The sequence below is a fragment of the Peromyscus eremicus genome, chromosome 2 (assembly GCF_949786415.1).
Source record: "Peromyscus eremicus chromosome 2, PerEre_H2_v1, whole genome shotgun sequence".
Classification (NCBI taxonomy): Eukaryota; Metazoa; Chordata; class Mammalia; order Rodentia; family Cricetidae; genus Peromyscus; species Peromyscus eremicus.
Window position 1 is genome coordinate 78,268,021 of NC_081417.1, and position 25,789 is coordinate 78,293,809.

At 42.5% G+C, this 25,789-nt stretch overlaps 1 protein-coding gene across 1 annotated transcript; it reads left to right on the top strand.

The window, feature by feature from the left end:
• Window positions 1–1,119: 1,119 nt before the first annotated feature.
• On the top strand, window positions 1,120–24,847 carry Dnajc25 (DnaJ heat shock protein family (Hsp40) member C25). Its single transcript, XM_059254402.1, has 4 exons — window positions 1,120–1,464; window positions 19,650–19,802; window positions 22,004–22,474; window positions 24,311–24,847. Exons 1-4 carry the CDS (start codon window positions 1,135–1,137, stop codon window positions 24,431–24,433), a joined length of 1,077 nt encoding a protein of 358 aa, XP_059110385.1. The 5' UTR covers window positions 1,120–1,134; the 3' UTR covers window positions 24,434–24,847.
• Window positions 24,848–25,789: the final 942 nt, after the last annotated feature.

Genomic DNA, 25,789 nt, shown 5'->3' on the forward strand with positions numbered 1-25,789 from the left:
AACCCAATCGCTAGGTTCCAAATATAGTTGTTAACAAGTTGCCAGTTATAACAGCTGCTATAGAGTCAGTCACATGGGATATACTTGTCATTTTTCATCTTCACTATCAACTTGACTGGATTTAGAATTACCATGGAAACACATCTCTGACTGAGTGGATGAGGTGGTTTTCCAGAAGAGTTTAACTGAGGTGAGAATATGGACAGCACCGTCGTATACAGTGGGTCATTGACTCCAACCACGAGAAAACAAATTCGGCACATTTTCATTTCTCCACACTGATTGCAGATACAGTGCGGCTGGCGCTTTGTTGCCAGGCGGTGCCGACTGAATTCGCAGGCTGTAGCCCTGTAACTGGAAGCCCAAATGAGCCCTTGCTCTCTCACGTTGCTGCCTGCAGGTATTTGGTCACAGCAACAAATAAATTATTAATACACTTAGAAACTGTTATCTGAATTTCAAATTTAATGGAGCATCTCCTATCCCAACCCCATCTCCCCACCCCCCTGAAGGCACTCGCAAGACCTTGAGTTTTTTGATCGTCACAATTAGGGTGGGTGGTGTCACCGACACCCATTGTAGACAGTACATGAATACTACTAAACGTTTTATATTCTCCAGGCAATTATTTGATCCAAAATATAAATAAGCTGAGAAACAGGAAACTAAAAGGCCATCGACTTTCAGCGTTCCTGGGAGACAGGCAGCGCACGGAATTGTCTAAGTTCATCTAAGTTCATCTTCAGTTTGGGGAGGACGGCATTAGGGCCTGGAGACGGGATCCAAGAGCCCGGAGCTCCCACTGCGGCGGACCAAGTCCCGAGGTCAAGAAGGTGGAGTGTGGCTATTCCTGCGCATGGGCCGCACCGCACGGGGCGGCTAGGCGCGCCTCGGACAGACACGCTTCTTCCTCCACTTCACAACACACGGAGCGAGCGTCTGGCTGCCGCAGCTTTGCAGCCCACCGGAAGCCGCCGGAAGCAGCCGAGGCGTCCTTCTCTCCTAGCAACGCCCGGGGAAGGAAGTGGCTGCGGCGCCACGCCCCCTGCGCCTGCGCACAGGCGCGGCCTGCTGACGTGGACCGGGCCGCTCCGGCCGAGCCCAGCGCGGAGAAGACCGGCGAGCGAGGCGGGGATGGCGGCGCGGCTCGCTGCGCGCCGGGAACCGGGGGCTGCCGGCCGACGCCCATGGCTGCTGCTGGCGCCGCTGCTGCTGGTGCCGCTGCTGCTGGCGCGGCCCGCCGAGGCCCTGGTGGAGGGGCTGTACTGCGGCACGCGCGACTGCTATGAGGTGCTGGGCGTGAGCCGCTCGGCCGGCAAGGCGGAGATCGCGCGGGCCTACCGCCAGCTGGCCCGGCGCTACCACCCCGACCGCTACCGGCCCGAGCCGGGCGATGGCCCCGGGGGCGCGCCGCCGAGCGCCGAGGCTTTCCTGCTGGTGGCGACCGCCTACGAGACGCTCAAGGTGAGACCCGCGGGCGCGGATGGGTGGCCGGGGATTTGGGTGTCACACCTGGGTGACCAGGTCCTCTATGACCCCGGCACAGTGCGGCCCCCTCCGGGATCTTTAGGAGGTCCGCGTTTCCCACGTGGTCGTGAGAAAGAGCCTCCTCGGCCCGTTAGCCAGCATGGCCACCACCTCGAGTCTTGGAGGACAGCCAGTTCTCTTTTGGCGCAGTTGTTATGCAAAGCTTTGCACTTATTTTTGGTGTAAAAGCGTTCTCATAACTTGCGGTGCATGCTCGGAAAGCAGGAATCGTCAGTGCTAGGATCTAGGATAGGGCAGAGGAAAGAGAGGTCTGCAACACTGAGTAATAACTGATCGTGCCAATTTGATAGGGTAGAAGTTTGGCTTCTGGGATGATGTCAATGATGACATTTAGCTCAGGTCTAAAGAACTAGAAAAACACAAATAACAGTGAACTTTCAATCCAAAGACTGGTCGTTTGACTTTTGGCTCTGACACCCTCGAGTAACCTTGGGTAGCTGTTTCTGCATATCCATTTAATGACTTGAGGCAGAAGATTGAGAATTATTAGTAGGATTTTTTTTTTGATGCTTTTAGTGATTTGACAAGGTTTTATTGTGTTGTGTGGATGTAGGGAGATTTAGCCTGACATGCTTTTCTTCAGTTACTGCAATATATGTAAGAAATCACCTGTTATAAGTCATGCTTGGGGCTGGAGAGATGGCTCAGCCGTTAAAGGCTAGGCTCGCAACCAAAAATATAAGTCATGCTTGATGGAGGTATTACTGTTTCAAGAGCCCCATCATGAGAATGCAGCATCAATTATAGCTGTATTTCTTTCTTAGGTTTTTTTTTTTTGGTGGGGTGGGGGGCAGTTTTTTTCAGTCTGCTTTTAATGACTTCTTTGAGTCATTTACTCAATGGTTGTACTATCATTTAACGGTTGATTCGTCCTCCAGATTAGCTTTGCAGAGTTGGAAAGACTGTCCGGTTCCTTTTCTTTCAGGCTTAGAGCAGTTTGGAATTTGGAGCGCTTAAGAGCGTGTGCTTCACTTAGTAAGTTTTCACTAGCCCGTGAGATTACAGTTTTTATTGGCACTTGACTGAGGTATGGGTGAGAAGCTGGTGAAAAGGGCTGAAATTCGAGGGCTTAGTCTAACCCTGTCACTAGAGGGAAGAGTGATTGAGAACAGACTTCAGAGAAAGAACTTGCTCCACCCAGAGCAGCCCAGCGCATGAAGACCCAAGCTGTTTGCTGAGGAATGAGTGGTTCCTTGCCACTTAGCCTCTGCTGGTGATGTTCGAAGGCCTGCTGGGGCCCAGGGGACTCTGCTGAGATAGCTTCCAGGAGAGAGCCGAGGAAGTGCTGGTAGTTGTTGCCTTCTCCTGGGTTTTGTATGGCTGGAGATGAGCGGGTAGGTGTGGTGTGGGGATGGTGAGCATGTTCTTAAGAACTTTGAAATCAAGTGTCAGAACTAATGTAGAAGTAGTGACAGCAGGTAACGTTCTTCCCGGGAGGACCCCCAGAACTCAAAATAGTTTTGCCTTTTTCTTGGAGAGACTGTTTCAGAGGCCTTCTCTGGCTGGTTGCTTCTAAAGGTTTTGACCCCTAAAGTTTAGAATTGATTTATCAACAAATAAAAAGCTAGATAAAATAATATGTCCACTCAGGAACAAGGGGCTTTTAGGTTGCTAAAAACTAGTGTGTTAAGCTGGGCGACGTGGCATGCACCTTTAATTCCTGCACTCAGGAGGCAGAGGCAGGTGGATCTCTGAGTTTGAGGCAGCCTGGTTGACAAAGCAAATTCCAGGTTACATGGGCAAATCCTGTCTCAAAAACACCAATAGACAGACAGACAGATAGATAGATGATAAAATTAAAAAACAAACAAACAAACAAAAACCTAGTGTGTCTAGAGAGAGTAACATTCTACTTGACTGTGAAAAGATGTTTATAGCAGCTCCAAACACCTCCCAACAGGGCACTAGGAATAGAAGGCCCTCACGGAGAAGGGACCAGGAGAGTGTTCTAGCACCTACTCTGGAGCTGCACTACTGCTGAGACCCAGCAGAACTCTGGAAAGTCCTGTTTAGAATGTAGAGATGAATACAGGGTTAGCTTCTCAGTAGAGCATGGTAGGGTCTGCTCTGTTCATTGTATTCCTTCACCTGGGAAAGGACTTTTCATCGCTGTGGTATTGAAGACAAATAGGTGGTCTGATTTGTATTTCTCTCATAATGGAGAACTGAGAAGATTGCCCGAGAATACCATTTCAGGGTAGTGCAAAGCTTTCATGAAGCATGCCATCCAATTTTGGAGGGCCGGCTTGTCTCCATATTATCCCACTGAGGCAATGGAGGTATAATCACTGTTTTGTTTGTATTATAGCCTCAGTCTGGAACAAGGATTTGTGAGGGATAAGAAATCTAGATGAATTTTGCTAGGAACTGGTCAGCTAGAATGGTAGGAGAACATGAGTTCTAGAGGCTCTGGGATAAAAATGGCACACAGAAGCCTATCCCTGAATGTTGATAATAGGTGCATCTTCAGTATGGGGACAGGATTTGTGTAATACATCAGTGGGTTTGTGATTCAGAGTTGTTTTGCTGGTATAAATGTCCTTTTGAGAGCAAGGTGGGGTTTTGCGGGGGTGAGGATACTGTTTTTTGTTTGTTTGTTTGTTTTTAGATGGCGGTGGTTAAATAAGTAGTGACAGGATTTAAACACAGTTAATGAGACAAGAAGGTAAGACACTTGGTCATTACTAATTCAGCAACAAAAGAGTCTGCCTATGCATGTAGACATTGAGGAAACCCAGGAAAAGGGTGGGTAATGGAGAGTAAAGGCTATGCTCAGATGCTTATGCAAAGTTATACTTAGTTTCTGTTAGCGAGTAATTTACAATTCTGGGTCACAACATGACTTCAGACCAGAATGATTTCACATAGTGCTGTATGAGTTAAGCTAATGCAAAGGTGTTTGGATTATTTGACTCTTGGGGGTTGAGGGAAGTCATAGACTTCAGCTGAATCAGCACTGAATCTCCTAAGGTGGAACACTCTAGTCTGGCCTTATGTGGCTATAGCACTTATCACAGTACACTGTAAATGTAAGTAACTCTTCTCTTTGCCACTAAGCCATGTCCCTTGTTTACTGTCTGTGTACCCATAGGACCTAGCACAATGTCTGGCACATCAGGTAATGAATTTTAATTAAACTCGCATTTGGAGACAGATTCGGGTAGAATGGAAATTGAAAGTGGGTTTCTGGCATTTTGACATGGTTATGTGCAGCCTACTTTGATATTTCACTCAAACTGATTTTAGAGTAGTACAAATAAATAAATTAGACGGCTATGAATGAAATATTCCTGCATGAGAGAAGAATTGTACTATCTACTTTTAATGTTTTGAGGGTTTTAAAATGGGAGCAAAAAATAACTTATGAATGTAGGTTAAAACTGGATATGAAATACAGGAAATAACACACAGTAAGCAGATGCAAGAAAAGATTGAATTAGAAAAATTGTGATTGGTAGGAAATGAAAAAGAGATTGACATTTCACAAGATCACAAGAACCTAGAAACGGTCATAGGAATATTGCTGGCCTGAAGGTTATCTGATAAGTTAAAGAATGCTGTAGAGAGATTAGCTCTGTCTTGGAAGCAAGGCTTCTCAAAGAACAGTGCTTGTTTCTTTTCATCAGTGGCTGAGATGGCAGTACCTCTAGCACTTAAAGAGAATTCGCCAAGGAGGATTTTGCGTTCCCTGTTCTGGGGTATAACTTGCTGTTGGTTTCTTGGCATCTTTTCTTACTCAGCCCTTTCCTAAGCTCTGTCATAGGTGCTAGGGAGGAGACTAAGGCAATGGAAGGTAGGACTCTCTCCCTGGTTTTTCATTTGTTTGTTTTGTTTTTAAACCAAGAATTGAATTTTGTATATGCTAGGCAGGTGTTGAGCTATCCCAGACCTTCTTTCTTTTCTTGCGGGTTTTTTTTTTTTTTTTTTCCTTTTTTCTTTTTTGAGACAGGGTCTCACTATGTAGCTTTGTCTGTTGTGGAACTCTCTATGTAGACCAGAATGGCCTTGAACAAACAGAGATCCAACTACCTTTGTCTCCTGGGTGCTGGGATTGAAGGCTATGCCACCATGCTGGTCTAGACCTTTTATTTATTTGTTTATTTTGGTTTGGTTTGGTTTTGAGACAGAGTCTTAGATAGCCCTGACTGGTTAGCCTCAAACTCTCTTGTGGCTGGGGATGACCTTGAACTCTGCTTCCCATGAGTTGGGTACCATGCATACCCATCTCTGTTTTTCAATTTTAAGTCTAATGCATTGTCCGTCTAAGTTACTCAGGTTGACCTTGAACTCACTGTAAAGCAGGCAGATCTTGGACCTTACAGTCAATCCTCCTTAGTCTTCCAAGTAGCTGGGATTACAGGTCTGAGTCCCTGGGGTCAGCTTGACTTTAAGCTTTTATTAAAACCATGGAGACAGATACTTATTGTTTGGTCATAATTTACTTAAGTTATATACCACAGTTCATATTTCAGTGTGAAAAGGAAGCAATTATTTTCCGATTAGAGACATAATAAAATAAATGTACCCTTTTAGCTAGATCTGGAAGAAAGTCACCATGGTTGACAATGAAGGGGCATTTCTGATAGATGGAAAACAGAAGTACAGTCATTAGTGTTCAAGGCATGTTCTGGGAGTGAGGTACTATATTTTTTCCCCAGACACTCTTTGTTTTAAGGCGAAAAAGTTTGGTGCACTTCTTAACATTCCAAATCTTTTCAGTCATGAAGATTTTAGTCAGCCATTTGTAGTAATTTGCCCATGGGTTCTGCATTCAGGGATTCAGCCAAATTTAGATGGAAACTATCTGGTGGGGAAAATGTCTGGAGTTGTGGATGTGCTTAGCATGCGTGAGGCCCTGGGTTTGATCTCTAGTCCAGCAATTATGTCAGGTGGTAGCACATAGCTGTAATCCTAGCACTGGGAAGTTAGAGACGGGAGGGGGAATGGGGTGGGCAGCAGTTCAAGGTCTTCCTTGACTCCACAAGAACTTTCGAGCTAGCCTGAGCTACCTGAGACCCTGCCTCAAAAAGAAGTGCTTGTACTGCACATGTACATGCTTTGTCTTTGATTTCTAGACAATATAGTGTGACAATTATTGCTTAGCATTTTCATTATATTAGGTATTGTTAAAGGAGGCTAGAGGTTAAAAATAAATGTTGTGTTATTTTATATACGGGGTTGAACATCTCAGGATTTTTTTTTTTTTTTTTTTTTTTGGTTTTTCGAGACAGGGTTTCTCTGTGTAGCTTTGCGCCTTTCCTGGGACTCACTTGGTAGCCCAGGTTGGCCTCGAACTCACAGAGATCCACCTGGCTCTGCCTCCCGAGTGCTGGGATTAAAGGCGTGCGCCACCACCGCCCGGCCCCACATCTCAGGATTTAAGTATATACTGTGGTCCTAGAATAACCACCCCATTCATACTGAATGATGACTATCATAAAAGTAGGCAAATTATCTATTACAGTTAGGATGGTAATAAACAACCACATTAAGTAGCTCTATATAGAGATCAGTGGTTTCCAACCTTCCTAACGCTTCAACCCTTTAATTCAGTTCCTCATGTTGTGGTGACCCCCAACCATAATTATTTCCTTGCTACTTCATCACTGTAATTTTGCTACTGTTAGCAATGTAAATATCTGCTAAGTAGGATCTTACATGCAACTCCAATGGGGTCTTGAGCCACAGGTTGAGAACTGATGCTGTAGATCATAGACTGAAGATGGTTTTAATTTCATACATCTGCTTTGATTGATCAGGACTGCCTGCAACACGTGCAAGGATTTTGAGGCCTTTCCTGTGATTAGTTGCAAGGTGTGATGTGGTTGATAGTGATTTTTTCCTGTGGGTTCAGAAGGGTATTATAGCATCTATACTGCATTTACTTCCTGTTATGAAACCACAATAAAACTTTTTTTTTTTTTTACTGATCTCTGAATTTGGGTTGTTATTGCCCACTATGTCTAAGGCTGATTTTGTAACATATGCTTAATTCTGATGCTGTGATTATCTAGTATATGATGTGTCAGCACCTAATCAGAGCAGTTGATCAGTCTCAAACTCCTGATGTCATATAATTCTAGTCAGAAACTGTCTAGTTGATAAACTAATCCCCATTGCTTGGGTGAGTATTCCACCACTGATCTCTATTCCTAGCCCCAGGAGTTGACATTTTAACTTAGCTCATGTAGATTTATCACGAGGAAATTCTGAGAAATAAGAACACAAAGATCTTTACTAAGTTTTTTTGGTAAAATTCTTTTCATAGATCTGTTTCTAGATTGGAAGCCTGTAGAATACGTGGGAGGGAAACTGCTTCAGAGGACTCAGTTTGGGATTAGATGATAATGAGTGACCAGCTCCCTTCCCCCCCTTTGAGACAGTCCTGAGCTGCCCTCAAACTCATTGTAGTTGAAGGGGATGGCCTTGAACTTCTGATCCTCCTGCTTCTACCTCAGAAGTACTAGTATTATAGTGCTGCACTGCTGTGCCTGTTTCTTTTTAGATGATGATGATGACGATGATGGTGATGATGGTGATGGTGCGTGTAGTTTTTGTGTGTCACACTTTACCCATTGAGCTGTCTCCCCAGGCCCCATGCCTGTTTTTTGTGCACTGCTAGGGACCAAACCCTGTGTTTTGAGCATTCTAGGCAAATACTCTAGCAACTGAGCCATGCCCTCAGCTCAACTCTTAAGCTTTGTTTAAAAGTTTGAACTTTATTTATCTTTTTAATAGTTGTAGCAGGTTTTGAGATGAAAAATAACACAGTCTTGTTTGTTTCAGAGAGCAGCTTGAGGGAGGTGTTGAGATGGGTTAGGGAGGGTGGAGGGGTGTGAAGGAATAGGAACCTGCAGGCATAGGACTTATGTGACCGTTTCTTACAGAAGCAGCTCTTCTCACCTGTGACCGACTTAGCAACCCGGAGCCGGTAGCACGGCATACTGTGAGATCAAAGGACTGGGATTAACTGTCCAGCTTCACTGTTCCTACTGTACAAGGCTCAGATCTTCTGACCCTTGGCTTGTGACTTTTTCTGTTATGAAAAATAGTCTCCAGGAGTTGAGCATTATTTAGATATCTCTGTATGTTTGTGAAGTTAGAAAGTATATTTACAGCAGAGACTGGTTCAGTCTCATGCGCTTACTTTCTCATGATGCTCAATAAATGTTTTCTGTCTCACTCCCCTTTTTAAACAGTCTTGAAAATTTTCTATGTCTGGGTTCAAATCTGTAATTCTCCAGTCTCAGTCTACAGAATAGCTGGGATTACAGATGTTGCTGCCGCTCTGCTCTTTCTAGCCATTTTTTTCTGTTGCTGTTTAGTTTTTTCCAATTTGTTATTATTATTATTTTGTGGTGCTGAGGATTAAACTAAAGATTTTGGGCATGCTAGGCAAGGATCTACACGTCTAACCTTCCTTGTAAGTTTTGAAGTCCTTTTTCATGCTTATGATGTAAACTGCTTTTCCTTAGGCTTCTGTCTTGTGTATTCTTCTCTGTTTTCTAAGGTCTTTGGTGTGTGTGTGTGTGTGTGTGTGTGTGTGTGTGTGTGTGTGTGAGAGAGAGAGAGAGAGAGAGAGAGAGAGAGAGAGAGAGAGAGAGAGAGAGAGATGGAAGCCAAGAGTTGATGTTGATGTTAGGTGCCTTCCTTGAACACTTTGCCTTTTTGTTTTGTTTTTTCAAGACAGGTTTCTCTGTGTGGCCTTGGCAGCCTGGAACTTGTAGCCCAGGCTGGCCCTGAACTCTCAGAGATCCTCCTGCCTCTGCCTCCTAAGTGCTGGGATTAAAGACATTCACCACCACTGTTCGGTACGCCCTTTACCTTAATTTACTGAGACTGTCTCTTCCTGAATCAGAAGCAAGTTGATTCCACTAATCCGTCTGGTCAGCTTGCCTGGAGCTTTCCTTGTCTCCCCCTCCTGAGCATCAGATTACAGAGGACCACCATGCCCACCCACCTTCTATGTAAGGCCTAGGGATCTTGATTTTGATCCTCATACCTGCGTAGCAAATACTTCCTTCACTGAGCCATCCATCTCCCCAGGCCTCTAAGCCCTTTTTGACTTCAAGCTACATCTTTGACTTCAGCCTCTGCTTTTAAGCTGATAGCTTCCAAACCTGCCCGTTTTGTAGGCTTGGTTTTTTAACAGCCTCTTACCCATAGCACAAGTACAGTCCTGCTATCTTTGTTAAAGACTAAACTTTAAAAGAGAATATAATGATGCTTTTCACACAAGTACAAAAAGAATGTATATCACAGACTTTGGTCTAGCTCACTAGTTGATAAGAAAACCAATGTGATAATGACAATTCATTCAAAAGAGAAAGAGTTGTTGCACGCTCTAAGTCCGATAGGGATTACTGAAGAGCTGATAAGGTAGTCATCAGTTACTCTCCACTGGATACAGTTTGCCTTACTGTGAATACAAGTTATTGGCTTCTCAAGTTACTTCTGTCTTGACAAAGTAGGTTATTCATAGACAAAGCACGTATTTCGAATAGTAGTAGAGAATCCCTGGAGGCTCCAGAGAGTGCAAGCATATCCAGTCATTTTTTCTTTCCCGTTTCCCTGTATTCTCCAGACTTGCTTCCTAGTCCTTCATTCTTACATAGTGAAATGAATGCTAAACGGTGCTGGTTACCGCGTGAAGAGGTCACGAGCCACGGCCACACTACCTGGTAGCAGAGAGCTTTATTAGGAGGAAGCGGGGAGGCAAGAAGAACCAGGCCTGGGAAAGAGCATGTGCGGAGGACAGAGAGAAAGATGGTGGTGGGGAGCAGAACACAGAGAGAGGGTGGGATCTGAGTCACGGCTCTTTAAGGCGCAGATGGGCTTACAGAGCCACGCCACGCATGCGCAGATTGTGCGACCACACTGTGCATATGTGATCACCTGATGACATAAGACACGAGACCCTTTGCTTAACTCCTGAATTGCACATGTGCAGTCATGCAGCTAGAGTGAGGGCAGAATTCTAACACATAGGTCACATATTCTATATAATTAGAAACTTCAGTATCATGTTCAGTATCTCCTTTGATTCTGTTTGTTTGGTTGGTTTTTTGAGATAGGGTCTCTCTTCATAGCCCTGGCTGTCCTGGAATTCACTGTGTAGTCCAGGCTGGCTTCCAATTCACAGAGATCCACATGCTTCTGCTTCCTGAGTGCTGGGATTAAAAGTGTGTGCCACCAGGCCTGAGCTCCCTTGATTGTTGTATATCCTTTTCATTACAAAGTCCTCCATTGTGGTAGTACTTTCTCATTGGGACCACCAGCTCACAAATAATAAACCGGAGACATTATTAATTATGAATGCTGGGCCTTAGCTTAGGCTTATTCCTAACTAGTTCTTATAACTTAGCCCATATTTTTAAATCTTATGTTCTGGCACATGGCTCATCACCTTATCTCCGTATTGCCCATCCTGCTTCCTCTGCCTTTCTTCTTCCCGGAGTTCTCTCTCTGCCTGGAAGTCCCACCTATACTTCCTGCCTAGCTATTGGCCATTCAGCTTTTTATTAACCAATCACAAATATACCAATACATCTTCACATAGTATACAAATATCCTACAGCGTTTCCATCTTTTTGTCTAAATAAAGAGGAAAAGTTTTAACTCTAATACAGTAAAACTATAAACAATAAGAACAAGATTATCAAGTAAGAGTTACATTTACAATGTTCAGTTCATTTATATTTGTCAAATTCAGAGAAAATACTCCATTATCTATCCTCTCTTGGTGAATCCAAAGTTTTGTACCTAATTTACTTTCTATCATAACTAAGGAAAACTAACTATAACTATCTAGTCTTCAACCCATCAGAGACCAGAGAGGGATATAGTATTTCCTGAATAAACAGGAAGTACAGAGCAAGCAACTTCCAAAACTATAAAAATGACAGAGACATCTGACTGCCTGGACAGTCACCCAAGGTTCCTCTGCAATGTTGTGGCATCCATCTTTGGCCTACAGGCCTAGAATATTTGACAAATTTTCCTGCAAATCAGGAATTTTAAAGGACTGTCCTACCTTGTCTTGGCAAAGTTCGGCAGTAGCTTTCTTTTGGGTCCTGCTTGTCCAATTTGGACTGGATACTGTCAGCAGTCACAGCAAAGGTATTTTCTTTGCCCTAACATGGCTACAAGTTTGATTACTATAGATGATTAACTACTAACCTGTATTTCTTAATTATACATTACATTTTTAAATGAGCTGCATAGGTATAATACCTTAAACAAAAATAGAAGCATATATACAGTATAACAAAAATAACCTTAAATTTGTATCAATATACAAAAATCCATACCAAAAAATATTTGAGATTAGTTGTATTTTTAGTTTGAAAGTAGATTCAATAATCTACCCATTTACCTTATCATTTCTATTACCCACCCACCCCCCGCCACCTTTTTTTTTTTTCAGAAAGAGATTCCTGAATCTAACCTACTTTTTTTTCTGACCATGACCAGTAACAACTTGCAACCAGCCCTCCTACTAAACAGTGACATTCATAACCCACTGAATGACCAGAAACCACCCACCCCACCTCTTGAGAATGTGCACGTCATGTTCTCTAAACTGCTTCCTGTTATCTGGGGGTGATAGTATCTTTAGGGGATCCTGAGAAAATTGGGATAATGGTCAAGTCCTAGGAGAGCTAGCTGTATTTTTTTTTTTTTTTTTTTTTTTTTTTTTTGCTTAGTCTCTGGGTAATGGGAAAGTATAGAGCTTATCTGAAGTTCTGGCTGGAGTAGTCCTTGAGGCTGGACCATCTCAGCTATCAGCTTTGAAGTTGTTCTGGATGCAGATTTTCAAGGAAACTGCAACAGAGGCACTCTGAGAGGCTGGATCACTTGGGCAAATTGTCCTCATTGGTGTCTGGTCCTTTTTTTTCTAAGAACACAAACTTTTAAAGGTAACATACATATCTGTATATGTACAAACATGGAATATGTGGTGTGCATAAGTCAGCTAAAGATGATTTTTTTGTTCTGTGTTTGACCAGGTAAAAGGCATCTGTCAACTTTATAAGTTTGTTTGGACTGCATATCCAAATTGAAATGTAAGAAGTTATGAGGACTCTGTAACCAACACGATTTATCATGTCTCATCCATTCTTAGCTGTTTCCATGCAGAGGGATTAGCATATACATCACCTGCCCTGTAGTCTTTCCTGGCTTCCTCTCTTATGTTTATAGCCAAGATCCTCAGGAATTCTCCCCAGATCAAATCTGATCTTTATTAATTTTGAAGGAATCCTTAGCTTTTTGTTTCCTTTGGAAACAAAAGCACAACCTCTCCCCCAACGCAACACATTTCCCAACTTCCATTCTGAAGCAAAGACATCCCTAAAGTATATAGGCTGCTTTAATTTAGCAGGCCCTTTTAACATTTTCTATGACTGTCTATACCCATTTTCTTTTCTTTCTTTAGCCCCTAAGCACAGTTTTAAACACACTGTTACCTGTTTAGAGGGTTTTTTCAGCCTCTTTCTTTTTGTTTTTTCCTTCCTCCCTCCCCTCCCCCTTCTTTTTTTCTTTTCTTTTTTTTTGCCTGTGTGTAGTGTTCTCTGACCACATGAGCCAAATTTATCTGCCCAGCTCTGGGAATTTGTTGTGTCCACCTGTGGCAGGTGTTTGTGCCCAGTGCCAGCTGCTCAAGTGCTCAGCTGCACAGCAGGGCCTCTGAAAAGAGTCAGCTGTGCCTCTTCTGCGTACCAAGGCCAACCAAGAGACCGTGTCACCAGGAAGCCACTTGTTTGGAACTTTGTTTGTTTAACTTTCTCGGGCCTTATTGTGGATATATGTGGCCAGATGTTGGGTGCCATATGTATCAGTACTCTCTTGTCAGGACCGCCAACTCACAATAATGACATGGAAACATGAATGTCTGGCCTTAGCTTAGACTTGCTCCTAACTAGTTCTTGTAACTTAAGTTAACCCATATTTTTTAATCTACATTTTGGAATGTAGCTCATTACCTCATTTCCATATTGCCCATCCTGCTTCCTCCGCGTCTAGCTGATGACTCTGCCTTTCTTCTTCCCAGAATTCTCTCTGCCTGGAAGTCCTGCCTAGCTACTGACTGGTCAGCCTTTTATAACACCACTCACAGCAGTACATCGTCACACAGTATACAAGTATCCTACAACACTCCATATTCCATTTAACCACTTAAAAGCCGTTACTCATTGATATTTTTTCTTTTTTTAATCTTTGCTTTTTTCCAAATAATGTAACAAAAATGTCTTCAAAATTAAACAAGTACACTTAATGCAGTTGTCCTCAAACTTTGAAGCATTTCACTTTTGAACATGATGTTCAAAATAATACTAACTCGTAGCTAGAGTTTTCCTGCCTGGCCCACAGTCAGGACAAATCTCTGTCACCCTCCAGTCCCACAGCCGCTCAGACCCGACCAAGTAAACACAGAGACTTATATTGCTTACAAACTGTATGGCCGTGCCAGGCTTCTTGCTAACTGTTCTTATATCTTAAATTAATCCATTTCTATAAATCTATACCTTGCCACATGGCTCATGGCTTACTAGCATCTTCACATGCTGCTAGTCATGGCGGCGGCTGGCAGTGTCTCCTTCTGCCTTCCTGTTCTTTCTTTTCTCCTCTCTGTTAGTCCCGCCTATACTTCCTGCCTAGCCACTGGCCAATCAGTGTTTTATTTATTGACCAATCAGAGCAACACATTTGCCATACAGAATATCCCATAGCACTAACTCTGTGGCATAGCATGTAAGATGATTTTGTAGCCCAGGCTGGCCTCAAACTCACAGAAATCCACCTGCCTCTGCTCCCAAGGGCTGGGATCAAAGGCGTGTGCCACCATGCCAGGCACGTGTAAGACTCTTCACTCAGTCTTACTTTTCTGTACTTTTCCTACTGCTTCCTGAATGTCCCCAGTGCCTCAGCTGAGTCTGTCCTGCTGTTCAGTGCTTCTGTGCCCTAACACTTGATTCTAAGGCTCGTTCCAAGTTCTGGTGTTCCTTACTCACTTTTAAGACCCAGTTCTCTTCCGCTTCATATCTCTGTGGCCCTCAGCTTGTAAACTCAGTCTTTGTTTGTTAACACATGAAATTGTGCTTTTTGTGTGCTAGCTGCTTCTAGAAAGGAGGGTTCCTGAGGCTAAGACTTTATCTTACTGCTTTCATTTTCCCCTGTGTTTTACGTGGGGCTGATTCCTTATGTTCTTATTTCCTGAATTGAAAAAGGAAGATTTTAAAACTGAGATGATGGGTACACATTGATATATTAGCTGAGACATGAAAGAGCAAACCTGCTTTTGAGCTTGTTGAATCGGAGATATTTATGTTACATTTAGAAAACGTTCAAGACATAGTCGAAGTAGGAGCAGCCAGGGAAAGTCGATGTGTCACTAGGGCATAGATAGTTGAATCGTGGACCTCGAGAAGACACGTAAGATGGTTGCACTTATGATTGGCTGGGGACAGGGAACAAGAAAAACATAAAACTGATAGTAGTTCATTTTCTTGTCCCTTAGCAAGATATAATGGCCTGGGAAAAAATGTAAGGGAGCAGGTTTTATTTTTGAAGCATCATCATTTGTGTGTGTGTGTGTGTGTGTGTGAGAGAGAGAGAGAGAGAGAGATGTGTGTGTGTGTGAGAGAGAGAGAGATTTGTGTGTGTGTGTGTGTGTGTGTGTGTGTGTGTGTGTGTGGTGTGTATATTAATAAGAGTAATATGTATTTTAAGAATGAACAAATAGCCGGGCGGTGGTGGCGCACGCCTTTAATCCCAGCACTCGGGAGGCAGAGGCAGGCGGATCTCTGTGAGTTCGAGGCCAGCCTGGGCTACCAAGTGAGTTCCAGGAAAGGCGCAAAGCTACACAGAGAAACCCTGTCTCGAAAAAAAAAAAAAAAAAAAAAAAAAAAAAAAAAAAAAAAAAAAAGAATGAACAAATATGAGTACATTTTCATATATTCCTGATTCCTGGCCGTTCCCATCAGTAAATGGTCTCCTTATTCTGTATAATAGAACATTTTGATGTAAAACTGACTGCAATATCTTACATTGCAATTCATGTTTGTTGACAGTAAACAATGCCTATCTTATTTTAAGCCAAGGACATAATGTTTTTGCCTTGGGGAGGGGGTGGTCATTTTCACGAGAGAAGGAAGGGCTTCTTTGCTTGTGGGTTTCCTTTGTTCACTTTTGATCTAGCTATTGGTGGTTGTGTTCCAGTCCTCCTGCATATGCCCAAGAGGATTGGGAATGGATGGACACCAGCAGAAGCACCATTACTCCTGTAGAAATTAGAAACAAGGAGTATATTGCCCTGCTTGTCGAGGCTCAGGACAGAGAGGAAGACACAAGTATAAAGGTTTTGATTTTGGAAAGAAGTTGGAATCTTCTGACCCTGGGACCTTAAGATCCACAGTATTGCTGAAAGAAAAAGTACTACCTTATTGAAAGGTAAGATATTAAACCGTTCAAGCTGTTTTAGCCACATTAGCATATTTTCATAAGCTGTAAATTCAAGTAGTCATTTCTATCATGAGGTTTTTATGACATAATCACTCATCTAGCCATGCTATTGAGCTGCAGACCTATGTGGCTGGAGAGAGATGTATAAGGAGGAAAAACTCTTAAAACAGTTTACATAGTTTTGAAATGACTTACTGACTGCCAGGCACTGAGCTAGGCCCTGGGAATATAGAGATTAATGAACACCCTACTACTTACCTTCTAAGAAATTCTCATTCAAGAACAAGAAAAAAATCTGATGATTACAATGTGATAAGTGCTATAATACATAGACACTAAGTGTGATAAGAGTGTTCCGGGGTAAGGGATTGTAGTTCAGTGGTACAGCACTTGCCTAGCATGCCCAAGGGCCTGGGTTAGGTCTCCATCACCACAAAAAGCTGTTTGAAGCAGTAGCGTTCATGACTTTTAGGAGCTCATAAGGTTAGAGGAAGGGAATGTGCTTCAAATTAGAGAGGTTTGTATGTTCAAAGAAAGAATACATTGTGTTAGAAGAGCATACCAAACCAGAAATTGCTGTCTGTTTGCCATGGGTAGGAGGAGTGGTAAGGGATTGCTAGGTAGGTGAGTTTGGGCCAGGTGGGGGTGGGGGTGGGGGCTGGGGGTTGGGGTGCATGCCAAGGAAATTTAAACTCTGACTGTGGAGAAACAGTCAAGATAAAAATGAAAACCCTGTGAACCTCAGTTCTAAGATGTTTTAGAGGGGGAAATGCTGTTACAATAATAATGTACCTTAGTTCTCTGATATGACCCCCTAAGAGAAGAATGGTCATTCTTATTCTGTCCTTGGCTACTTATTCTTGGTATCTGTGTGTCTTAAACTTTGTAAGTTACTAAAGAATAGGATTTTTGACTTGACTTAGTTTGTGGAGAGAATTCCTTTTCCACTTTGTACCAACTTTGGATATCTTTTAAATTCTATGGGATGTTTGATCTCAAAGATTGTTTTCATTTTATAGAGGAAAAAAAAGATTTTACAGTGAAAATTCAGAGGAAGAACCCATCCTGAGAGAAGTCGGATTTGCCCCTTGACCTTTCATAGTGTGGTGTAGCTTCAGGACTTAGGAAGCTCTGAATAGACGAGGGTTCTGAGGAGAGGCAGATACTAGGGTGGATGTGGAGCTTTGGCCATCACCCTCTTGTGACGTCCTGGGTCCAGAAACTTCAGAAGGCCCTGGGGGAAGGCCTGGACTGATCTTGAGCAGCAGTGGTGTCTGTGTTCCTAGACTGTGAACTGCACTAGGACGAGGGAAGGAAGGAGAGTGACTAGGCACCCAGCAGCACATGGGTGCTCATGCGGCAGCTGCCGGTGCTCTCCAAGCCGGCTCCATGCCTCAACTAGGGTGCAACAGACAGCTGGACATAGGCTCTGTAGAGACTGCGGACAGGGTGGCAGGAGCTGACTCCAGTGTGGCCTTCAGTTCAAAATGATAGGCAGTCTAGTTGGAGCAAAAGAATCTTGTTTGAATACATTTCAGAAGGTTGGAAGCTAGGGTCAAAGCCCAGTTTCAGGCCTTAGGAGGACATTTCTATAAAACTAGCCACCAGAACCAAAAACATGGTGGAAGAAGAGGGAGATTCTAGAAGGATTAAATTCTTAAAGTACTGAGTGAGACACCTCAAGAGGGGTGGGAGTTAGTGTTCAGACCTGCCTGTGTGACTGCTGTAGAGATGGACCTTTCCTAGGTTAGGAGCTCTGGAATACAGTGATTGCTTGCTAAGGGATAGTGGATTGATGGCATAGACTGCCGTGAGAAAACCCTTTCTGACAAAAGAGAACGTACAAGGAGTGAATTTGAAGACAGTGTCAGCTGAGCCCACTCCTGCTTATGTAACAGATAGTTCTTCAGCCCTCCACATACTGTCGTACAGTGTCTAAAGATACTGTCGTATAACTAACTAAATACTAACTTTCATGTGCTAGTAAGAGCTAAAAATACTTTAAGTATAATGAATATAGGATAACTTCATTGAGCACTCAGTTTTTAATGGAAAATACATGATGATTTTAATAATCAGGAAAGATTTTATCATTAGCCAACTTTTTATTTTAATTATAAGAAAGTACATACTGAAGTTCTCAAAAGGAGGCAAGCCCTAAACAGACCTTGTAGCATCCGTCCACAGTGACAGGCACTGGGTTGGATTTTGAAGTGTCTTGTTACTCAGAAGGTACAGCCTGATAAGTGTTGAACAGTTTAAATTAGAAGGACATCCTCTTAGGTTGTTATTATTTTTGCAGTGGTTTCTATTGTACACCATGTAAAGATCAAATAATTTGTCTTGGTCTTAGTTACCATTTTTGTGAAACAGGACAAGTTGAAAAATAGGTTTCTTTTGAGATTAAAAAACTGTATCATATATACTTGAATAGCTCTGAAGTAGCTCAATAAAATGCTGGCATTTATCTGTTAGAAATTGGCTGCATAAAAAGATAAAAGATTTTTAAGGAATGTTTTATTATGACGGGGAGATGCTGGGGGAGGGAGATAAAAGTGCTTGCTTTGTGTAAGCACAATGTCCTGAGTTAGGATCCCCAGAACCCACATAAAGCTGGGTACTGTGCATCTGGAATGCTTGTGCTTCTTCAGTGATGTGGCAGGTAGAGACAGAAGAATCCCTCCCTGGAAGGTTGCAGGTCATCAAGCTTGATGTACACAGCGGTGAACAAGAAAAGTCCCTGCCTCAAATGAGGTGGAACATAAGGACTGACTGACCTGTCCTCTGACCTCCACGCCTGCACGGTGTCATTCACATGCCTGTATTCAGTGTGCACACCCACACACATCATAAACAAGCAAATGAAGTATATAACATCCCCTAAAACTTTCAGAATTCTTTGGACAGAATTTATATTTATAAGAAAGTTAGGTTACCTTATTTATGAAGTGGACTCTGTCAGTGTGTTACACCAGTAAAGTACCACATACACATCTGTAGCATGTTACTGCATAGTGTATGTCATTTGATACTCAGAACACCCATGGAAAATATTAGGACGGGTAGTATTTCTTTTTACAAAGGAAGAGAATGAGGCTCAGAGGAGCTTAGTGTTTTGCCCAAGGTTACAAAGCTAGACTTTGACCTTTATGTTGTGCTAAGTGATGTCTCAGTGTTCTTTGACAGGATTAGGCTTAGACTAGTTTCATCTGCTTTTTGCTGTCTTAATCATTGCTTTCAGCAGAAAAACTAGTTAAAGCTGGAACCTGATTTTGATTATAAATAGGAGATAAGCCGTGTTTCTTTTGGAGGGGGCGGGTTGAGTAGGTATCAGAATACCCTGAAATTACAGGAACTTCTACTATAGCATTAGCTAACGGTTAGCAGTTGTCAAAGTGTTGGGTTTTCTGTGACTACTGAAAATACTAAAGAGTTTGGGGCATGTTTGTGTTCTGTCTTTATACCTAATGTAAAAGTCCTGAAAACAAAGGTATATACATGCTTTTACGAGTATTGGCAAGGTTTTTGATTTAATATTTATTTGTATCTTTCATAATTATGAAATTCTCAATTAACAGATTATAAACTGAAGCTCCTAGTGACATGTCATATGAAATAGATTCTCCTTCACTTTACAGGATGAAGAAACACGGAAAGACTATGACTACATGCTGGATCACCCGGAGGAATACTATAGCCATTACTATCACTACTACAGCAGACGCCTAGCCCCGAGAGTGGACGTCAGGGTGGTGATTTTGGTCAGTGTGTGCGCCATTTCCATGTTTCAGGTGTGTATTCATGAATATGTGTATATATATGTCTTTCTGTGTATTTGTGTTGCCTAGTGCTAGCCATTAAATCTGTATTATAAGTACATTTTGTAAATTTTTCTTCTAGTTGAGATTCATTTTTTTTTACATTTGAAAAATACTCATTTATTCTAGGATTTTTTTCACTGTATTTATTCATTATACATGGTGCTATATTACCTAAGGGTCTTGTCGTACAAATATATATTATAGATAGAGCATGCCCTCCCCCAGCGCCCTAGCATTGGAATCTTTGCCATCAGGGAGTCTTAGAAACCAGTGGTGGCTGTTCTCTCCGTTACTTTTCTACTGCTGTCATAAAATACCATGACAAAAACAACTTACAGAAGGAAGAGTTAAGCCAGGCTGGTGGCGCATGTCTTTAATCCCAGCACTGGGGAGGCTGAGGCAGGCGGATCTCCATGAGTTCCAGGACAGCCAAGACTGTTACACAGAGAAACCCTATCTCAGGGAAAAAAAAAAAAAAAAAAGAGGAGGAGGAGGAGGAGGAGGAAGAATTAACTCTGGCTTACAGTTCCAGAGAGAGTCCATAATGGTGAGGAAGGCACCTGGAGGTGAGGAAGGTAGCCTGAGGAGGAAGCTGGCTGATCACACATTTCATCCTGCAGAAAGCGGAGTGAGGACATAAACTCTCAAAGTTGTTGGCCTCAGGGTTGTAGTCCTCTAGCAAGGCTCCACATCCTAGGTGTTTCAGACCCTCCCAAACAGTGCCACCAAAGACCTGAAGTTACAGGGAACAGTTTTCATTCAAACCACACAAATATCATTGCATAGCTACAGAAACCCTCCAAACCCGTTTCTTCTCATCTCCCTCTAAGAGTGTTTGGGTCCACAGGACAGCCAGATGATATCATGTACTTGTATAGGACTTGTCAGTGATAGCCCGTGAACTTGCAACGTTAAGAACACCCTTTCCATGGCTGATGAGGCTGGCTTCCCATTGGCTGATGCCAGCACTGCTTGCCTTCTCTGGCAGTCCCAAATGCCCCCCCCCACCCCCCCCAGTTCTGCATGCCCAGAAGGAGCTGCTGCTCAGCAGGAAACCAATGGCCAGATTCAAAGAGATACACGAACTCTTCGTGTGGTTTAAACTGTCCCAGGAATCTGAGTTCGGCCTGGAGTGCTGTCTTCCCTGGTGTTCTTTACCTAACTGCACTGCTCATCTGCTCATCTGCTCATCTGCTCATTTCGAGGAAAGAACACATCAGACGACCAGGAAGAAAGTAGCTGGCAAGTTTGAGAAGTACTTCTCTCTTTTCAAAGGCTTTTATTCTATGTGTATTGGTGTTTGCATACATGTATGTGTGTGTAACCACCTGTGTGTCTAGTGTCTGTGGAGGCCAGAAGTGGAGGCCAGATTTCCTGAATCGAGATGATTCTGGGTGCTGGGAACCAGACAAACCCAGGTGCTGTCCAAGATAAACATGTGTTCGTAGCCTTTGAGCCATCTCTCCAGCCCTGAAAATTTCTTCTCTAGGACAGTATTCAGTTTAAATAATAAAAGATGATGTATTTCAACTTACTAGCATTTGTAGAAGTATTGCCCTCCCCTGGTCTTCTGTTTTTGGTAGATTCCAGGATTTTATTAGCAGAGGAACTGAAGCCTGGATATGCTGTGTGAGCAGCAAGGCCTTTTCTGAGAGTTAAACCCTTTGAGGTTGAATATATTTCTGAGTTTTCTCTTGCCAAATGAGAAGAATTCAAATATACTTGAGTCTTTGTGTTCTGAATATGGTAAGCATTCCTGTTGGAGATGTAGCTATTTAGGAAAGAGAGAAAAAGTAATAAAGTTGCCTGAGCTTCCAGCCTTGGAATTTTAAAGCAAATGTCTTGTTAGCTGTTATGGAGTTGAATCTTCCTCTGGTAAACAAAGGAAAGGAGAAGTGTTCTACAAATAAAGTAAATCTTTGCGTTCACTCTTGTCACTGGTTTTCTGGGAGGTTCTTTCTGCGTGGCCCTGGCTGCTCTCCGAGTCAGATCCTCTGCCTCCCCTGCCAGGTGCTGGGCTACAGGTGTGAGTTACCACACCTGGCTGAGGGCCATAGTTTTAGTCAGTTGGGTTTCTGTGGGGGAATGGCACTCACAAGAACTACTGCTGCTGCTTCTTTTGATGGATTTTGCTAATAAAATGTCTTATTTTTATTTATTTTATGTTGTAGTATTTCAGCTGGTGGAATAGCTACAATAAAGCTATCAGCTACCTAGCCACAGTGCCCAAATACCGCATCCAGGCAACAGAAATTGCCAAGGAGCAGGGACTGCTCAGGAAAGCCAAAGAGAAAGGGAAAAACAAGAAGTCCAAAGAGGAGATCCGGGATGAGGAGGAGAGCATCATCAAGAACATTATAAAAAGTAAGATAGACATAAAGGGGGGCTACCAGAAACCCCAAGTCCGAGACCTCCTCCTGTTTCAAGTCATCCTGGCTCCTTTTCACCTGTGCTCGTACATAGCGTGGTACTGCCGGTGGGTCTATAACTTTAATATCAAAGGCAAAGAATACGGGGAGGAGGAGAGACTCTACCTCATACGCAAGTCTATGAAGATGTCCCAGTCTCAGTTTGACAGCCTGGAGGACCATCAGAAGGAGACGTTTCTCAAGCGGGAGCTTTGGATAAAGGAGAATTACGAGGTGAGTGGCGGCCGCTGCCAGTGGAGAGTGGTGTGTTCCCTTGCTGCAGGGCCACGGTGGTGAGGAGTCACACTGCACAGGTGCCTTCTACACTTCCGAAGTCCAGAGTTGAGTGGGGAGTGCAGGGCCTGCTTATAGTGTGACGGTGGGTTTAACTTAAAGTTTGTTTTTTAAGCTGTACTTCAGATACTCTAATCAGTTTATCCTGGTAAAAGTTAAGAATAGTCTAGCTTGTCAAACTGAAGCGGAGTGATGTGTACATAGGCTGTCTAGATGGCTTTCTGTTGTTTGCACTAATTAAATTTCTTCCTTCCAAAACAGCAAGACAGAAAAAAAAAGAAAAATTTTGTTGAAATAATTGTTTATTTCAAAATAATTAAGCATAGAATCTTCTGAATAGTATTATCAAATTTTGAAATGTTACATGCTTTTTATTGAAATCAACTTACTGTAATGCCTTTAAAGCTGGGACGTTTTATTAAGTGTTATTTTCCACTATTGACAGCTACAGAAATTATTTAGCTGTGTTCAGTGATCTAGCCCCAGTGCTGAAGGCTCCAGCACTCTCCTATCCTAGGTTCTGATACAATTAATTGGCTAATGTAATGAATATAAGCATTGAGCGCATTGAAACATTCTTCAGAAACTTAGGATGTTAGCTGTTACACTGTTTTGTAGCCAACTCCATTCTGTGTGTAATGTTCTAAATCTTTATGGAAAGTAAAATTACTAGGAGTTGCCAGATGGTTGGCAAGTAAATATACTCCTGTGTGTAAATTACCTAAAAACAGGAGATACTGTACTGTTATTTAGCTCTTAAAACTATTTGAGGGAATGGAGAGGCTCTGTGGTGAAGTCCTCACTTGCCTCACATGCATGACTGCTTCCTTACGTTCCCAGAAACTACGTGAAAAACAGGGCTTGGTGGAGACGGGTGGATCCCTGACGCTAACCAAATCCGAGAGCTCTGGATTCAGGGAGAGACCCTGTTTTAAAAACAAAGGCCGAGAGTGCTGGAGAAAAGACACATCTGCACACCATATTTATAAACACACACACACACACACACACACACACACACACACACACACACACCATCACTGCCATCCATACACACACACACACACACACACACACACACACAGACATGCACAGCTTTTTGAAAGTTGTTTGCTTTAAACCCTGTCTTTTCAGATTATTGTACTGGGCTGAATTATTATATTGCACAAAGTTTTCTTAGCCACTATTTCTATTATTTGGAAACAGTACTCTTTAAAAATTAATGTGGCTGTAAGAAATTGTTCATTTAGTTTTGGTTGACTAAAGCTTAAAGAAATACTAGAAATTCTTTGTTCTTAACCTGTGTGATTTATACAACCTTCTTTGGTAACTTTAAAGAAAAAAAAAAACTAATTATCTTTGAAAAGTAGATGTAAATTCAATTTAGAGGCAAATGCATATGTAAAGCCAGTTTGTTCCTTGGTTAAGTGAAAAATCTGAAGGGAAGGTCCAAGCATGGTGCTGTACACCAATCTTAATCCTAGACAGAGAAAGGCTGAGGCAGGAGGACTTTGAATTCCAAGTTAGTCTGAATTACTTAGCAAGTCCCAGGCCAGCCTAGGCTACATTGCAGGAGCCCATCACAGAACCAAAACAGAGAAAGTGTAGCTCTTGTATACCTTTTGCTTTTCTGACACTGGATGTTGAGTTAGTCTCCAGAAGGCAAATGGACTAAAGTTCAGCTGAAGTGACACTGGAAAACTAGACACTCCATAACCATCACAGCATGGGTTTCTCTTTGTATCATAAAGTCGTTTCTGTTGTTTATTCTCATAGGTCTACAAGCAGGAGCAAGAGGAAGAGTTAAAGAAAAAGTTGGCGAATGACCCTCGGTGGAAGCGCTACCGGAGATGGATGAAGAACGAAGGGCCTGGACGGTTAACATTTGTGGATGACTGAAGACGGATCTCGGGAGGCTGCCTTGCCGAACCGGAAGTGTTTTCATAGCAGTTACGGGGAGCTGTGTCTGCTGCACTGAGCAGTAGCCGAAGTTCATGAGAATCTGATTAAACAAACTAATGTAGAAATTCAACTTTCCCATCAAACTTTATACAAGAGACATTTATGATGTTCAATTTTTATAATCTATTTGTGGATTTTGTTAAAAAAGATTTGACATGGGGATTTATTAGTTGCCATTTAAAATTTTTATATGTTTAGTTAAATTTGACATGAAATTTATTAGATACCATTTAAAACTTCTGTGTGAAGTGTTTCTTCTTCAAGAGTGTTTCCTTATGTTTTCATAATGCTACATTTTTCTGCTTTCCTGGTCTCTATTTTTACAAAACAACAACAACAATTACAACAGTACTTGATCATATTATTGTGTCTTTCTGGACATACATTTCTTCAGGAGAATCATTCAGTGTCATGTTGTCCTTACTGTAGTCCTTACAGGTTTGAGTATGTTCAAAGTAATCTCTAGGAGAGTCTTGTAGAATCCCTGCAGTTCCCTCCCAGTAATTCTACTCTTGATAAGATCAGAAACTCTCTAGGAGAGTGAGTCACCGCCATGTCCTTGTGGGATGTGCTTGGTTACAGTCTCATTATAGGACTGTTTTCTCAAACATTGCTGCAGAGGGTACCTTGCGAAAAGGTCTTTTGTACCACCATCTTGCTGCTTGCTCGCTTGCTTCTCCTCTTTCCTTCCTTTCCCCCTCCTCCCCTCCCTCCTTCCTTCCCTCCCTCTATCCCTCCCTCTCTTCCTTAATTTTGAATTACTTATGTGGTGAAAATGTAATGCCATGAGGTCATTTACATGCATTAAACTAAAAAGAAGAAAGCATGGCTGTGTGCCATTCTCTCAACCACATATGGAAGTAGAAGTAAGTAACAGAATTGACTGACTCAAACCTGATGCTGTATCAACGTACCACACATATTCATATGCAGTTCTCCTGTTAAAGATTTACCCTACTGCTGCATATTAATAGAATGGTTGTGTTATACCATGCTGCCTGGCAGGCTATTTAAAGATTAGCATATTGCCTTTGTAACATAATTTTAGAAGGTTAGTATAGCATAGTAGATATGCAGGATTTATTTCTTTTTTTTTTTTTTTTTTTTTTTTTTTGGTTTTTCGAGACAGGGTTTCTCTGTTTAGCTTTGCGCCTTTCCTGGGACTCACTTGGTAGCCCAGGCTGGCCTCGAACTCACAGAGATCTGCCTGGCTCTGCCTCCCGAGTGCTGGGATTAAAGGCGTGCGCCACCACCGCCCGGCTAGGATTTATTTCTAAGTGAAGTAAATTAGTC

What these genes read in the sequence shown, in the direction of transcription:
- Dnajc25 (XM_059254402.1), top strand. Translation starts at nt 1,135, where the DNA reads ATGGCGGCGCGGCTCGCTGCGCGCCGGGAACCGGGGGCTGCCGGCCGA. An exon ending in CCGCCTACGAGACGCTCAAG is followed by an intron (nt 1,465 to 19,649) that starts GTGAGACCCGCG and finishes TTCACTTTACAG; the next exon opens with GATGAAGAAACACGGAAAGA. An exon ending in GGATAAAGGAGAATTACGAG is followed by an intron (nt 22,475 to 24,310) that starts GTGAGTGGCGGC and finishes TTATTCTCATAG; the next exon opens with GTCTACAAGCAGGAGCAAGA.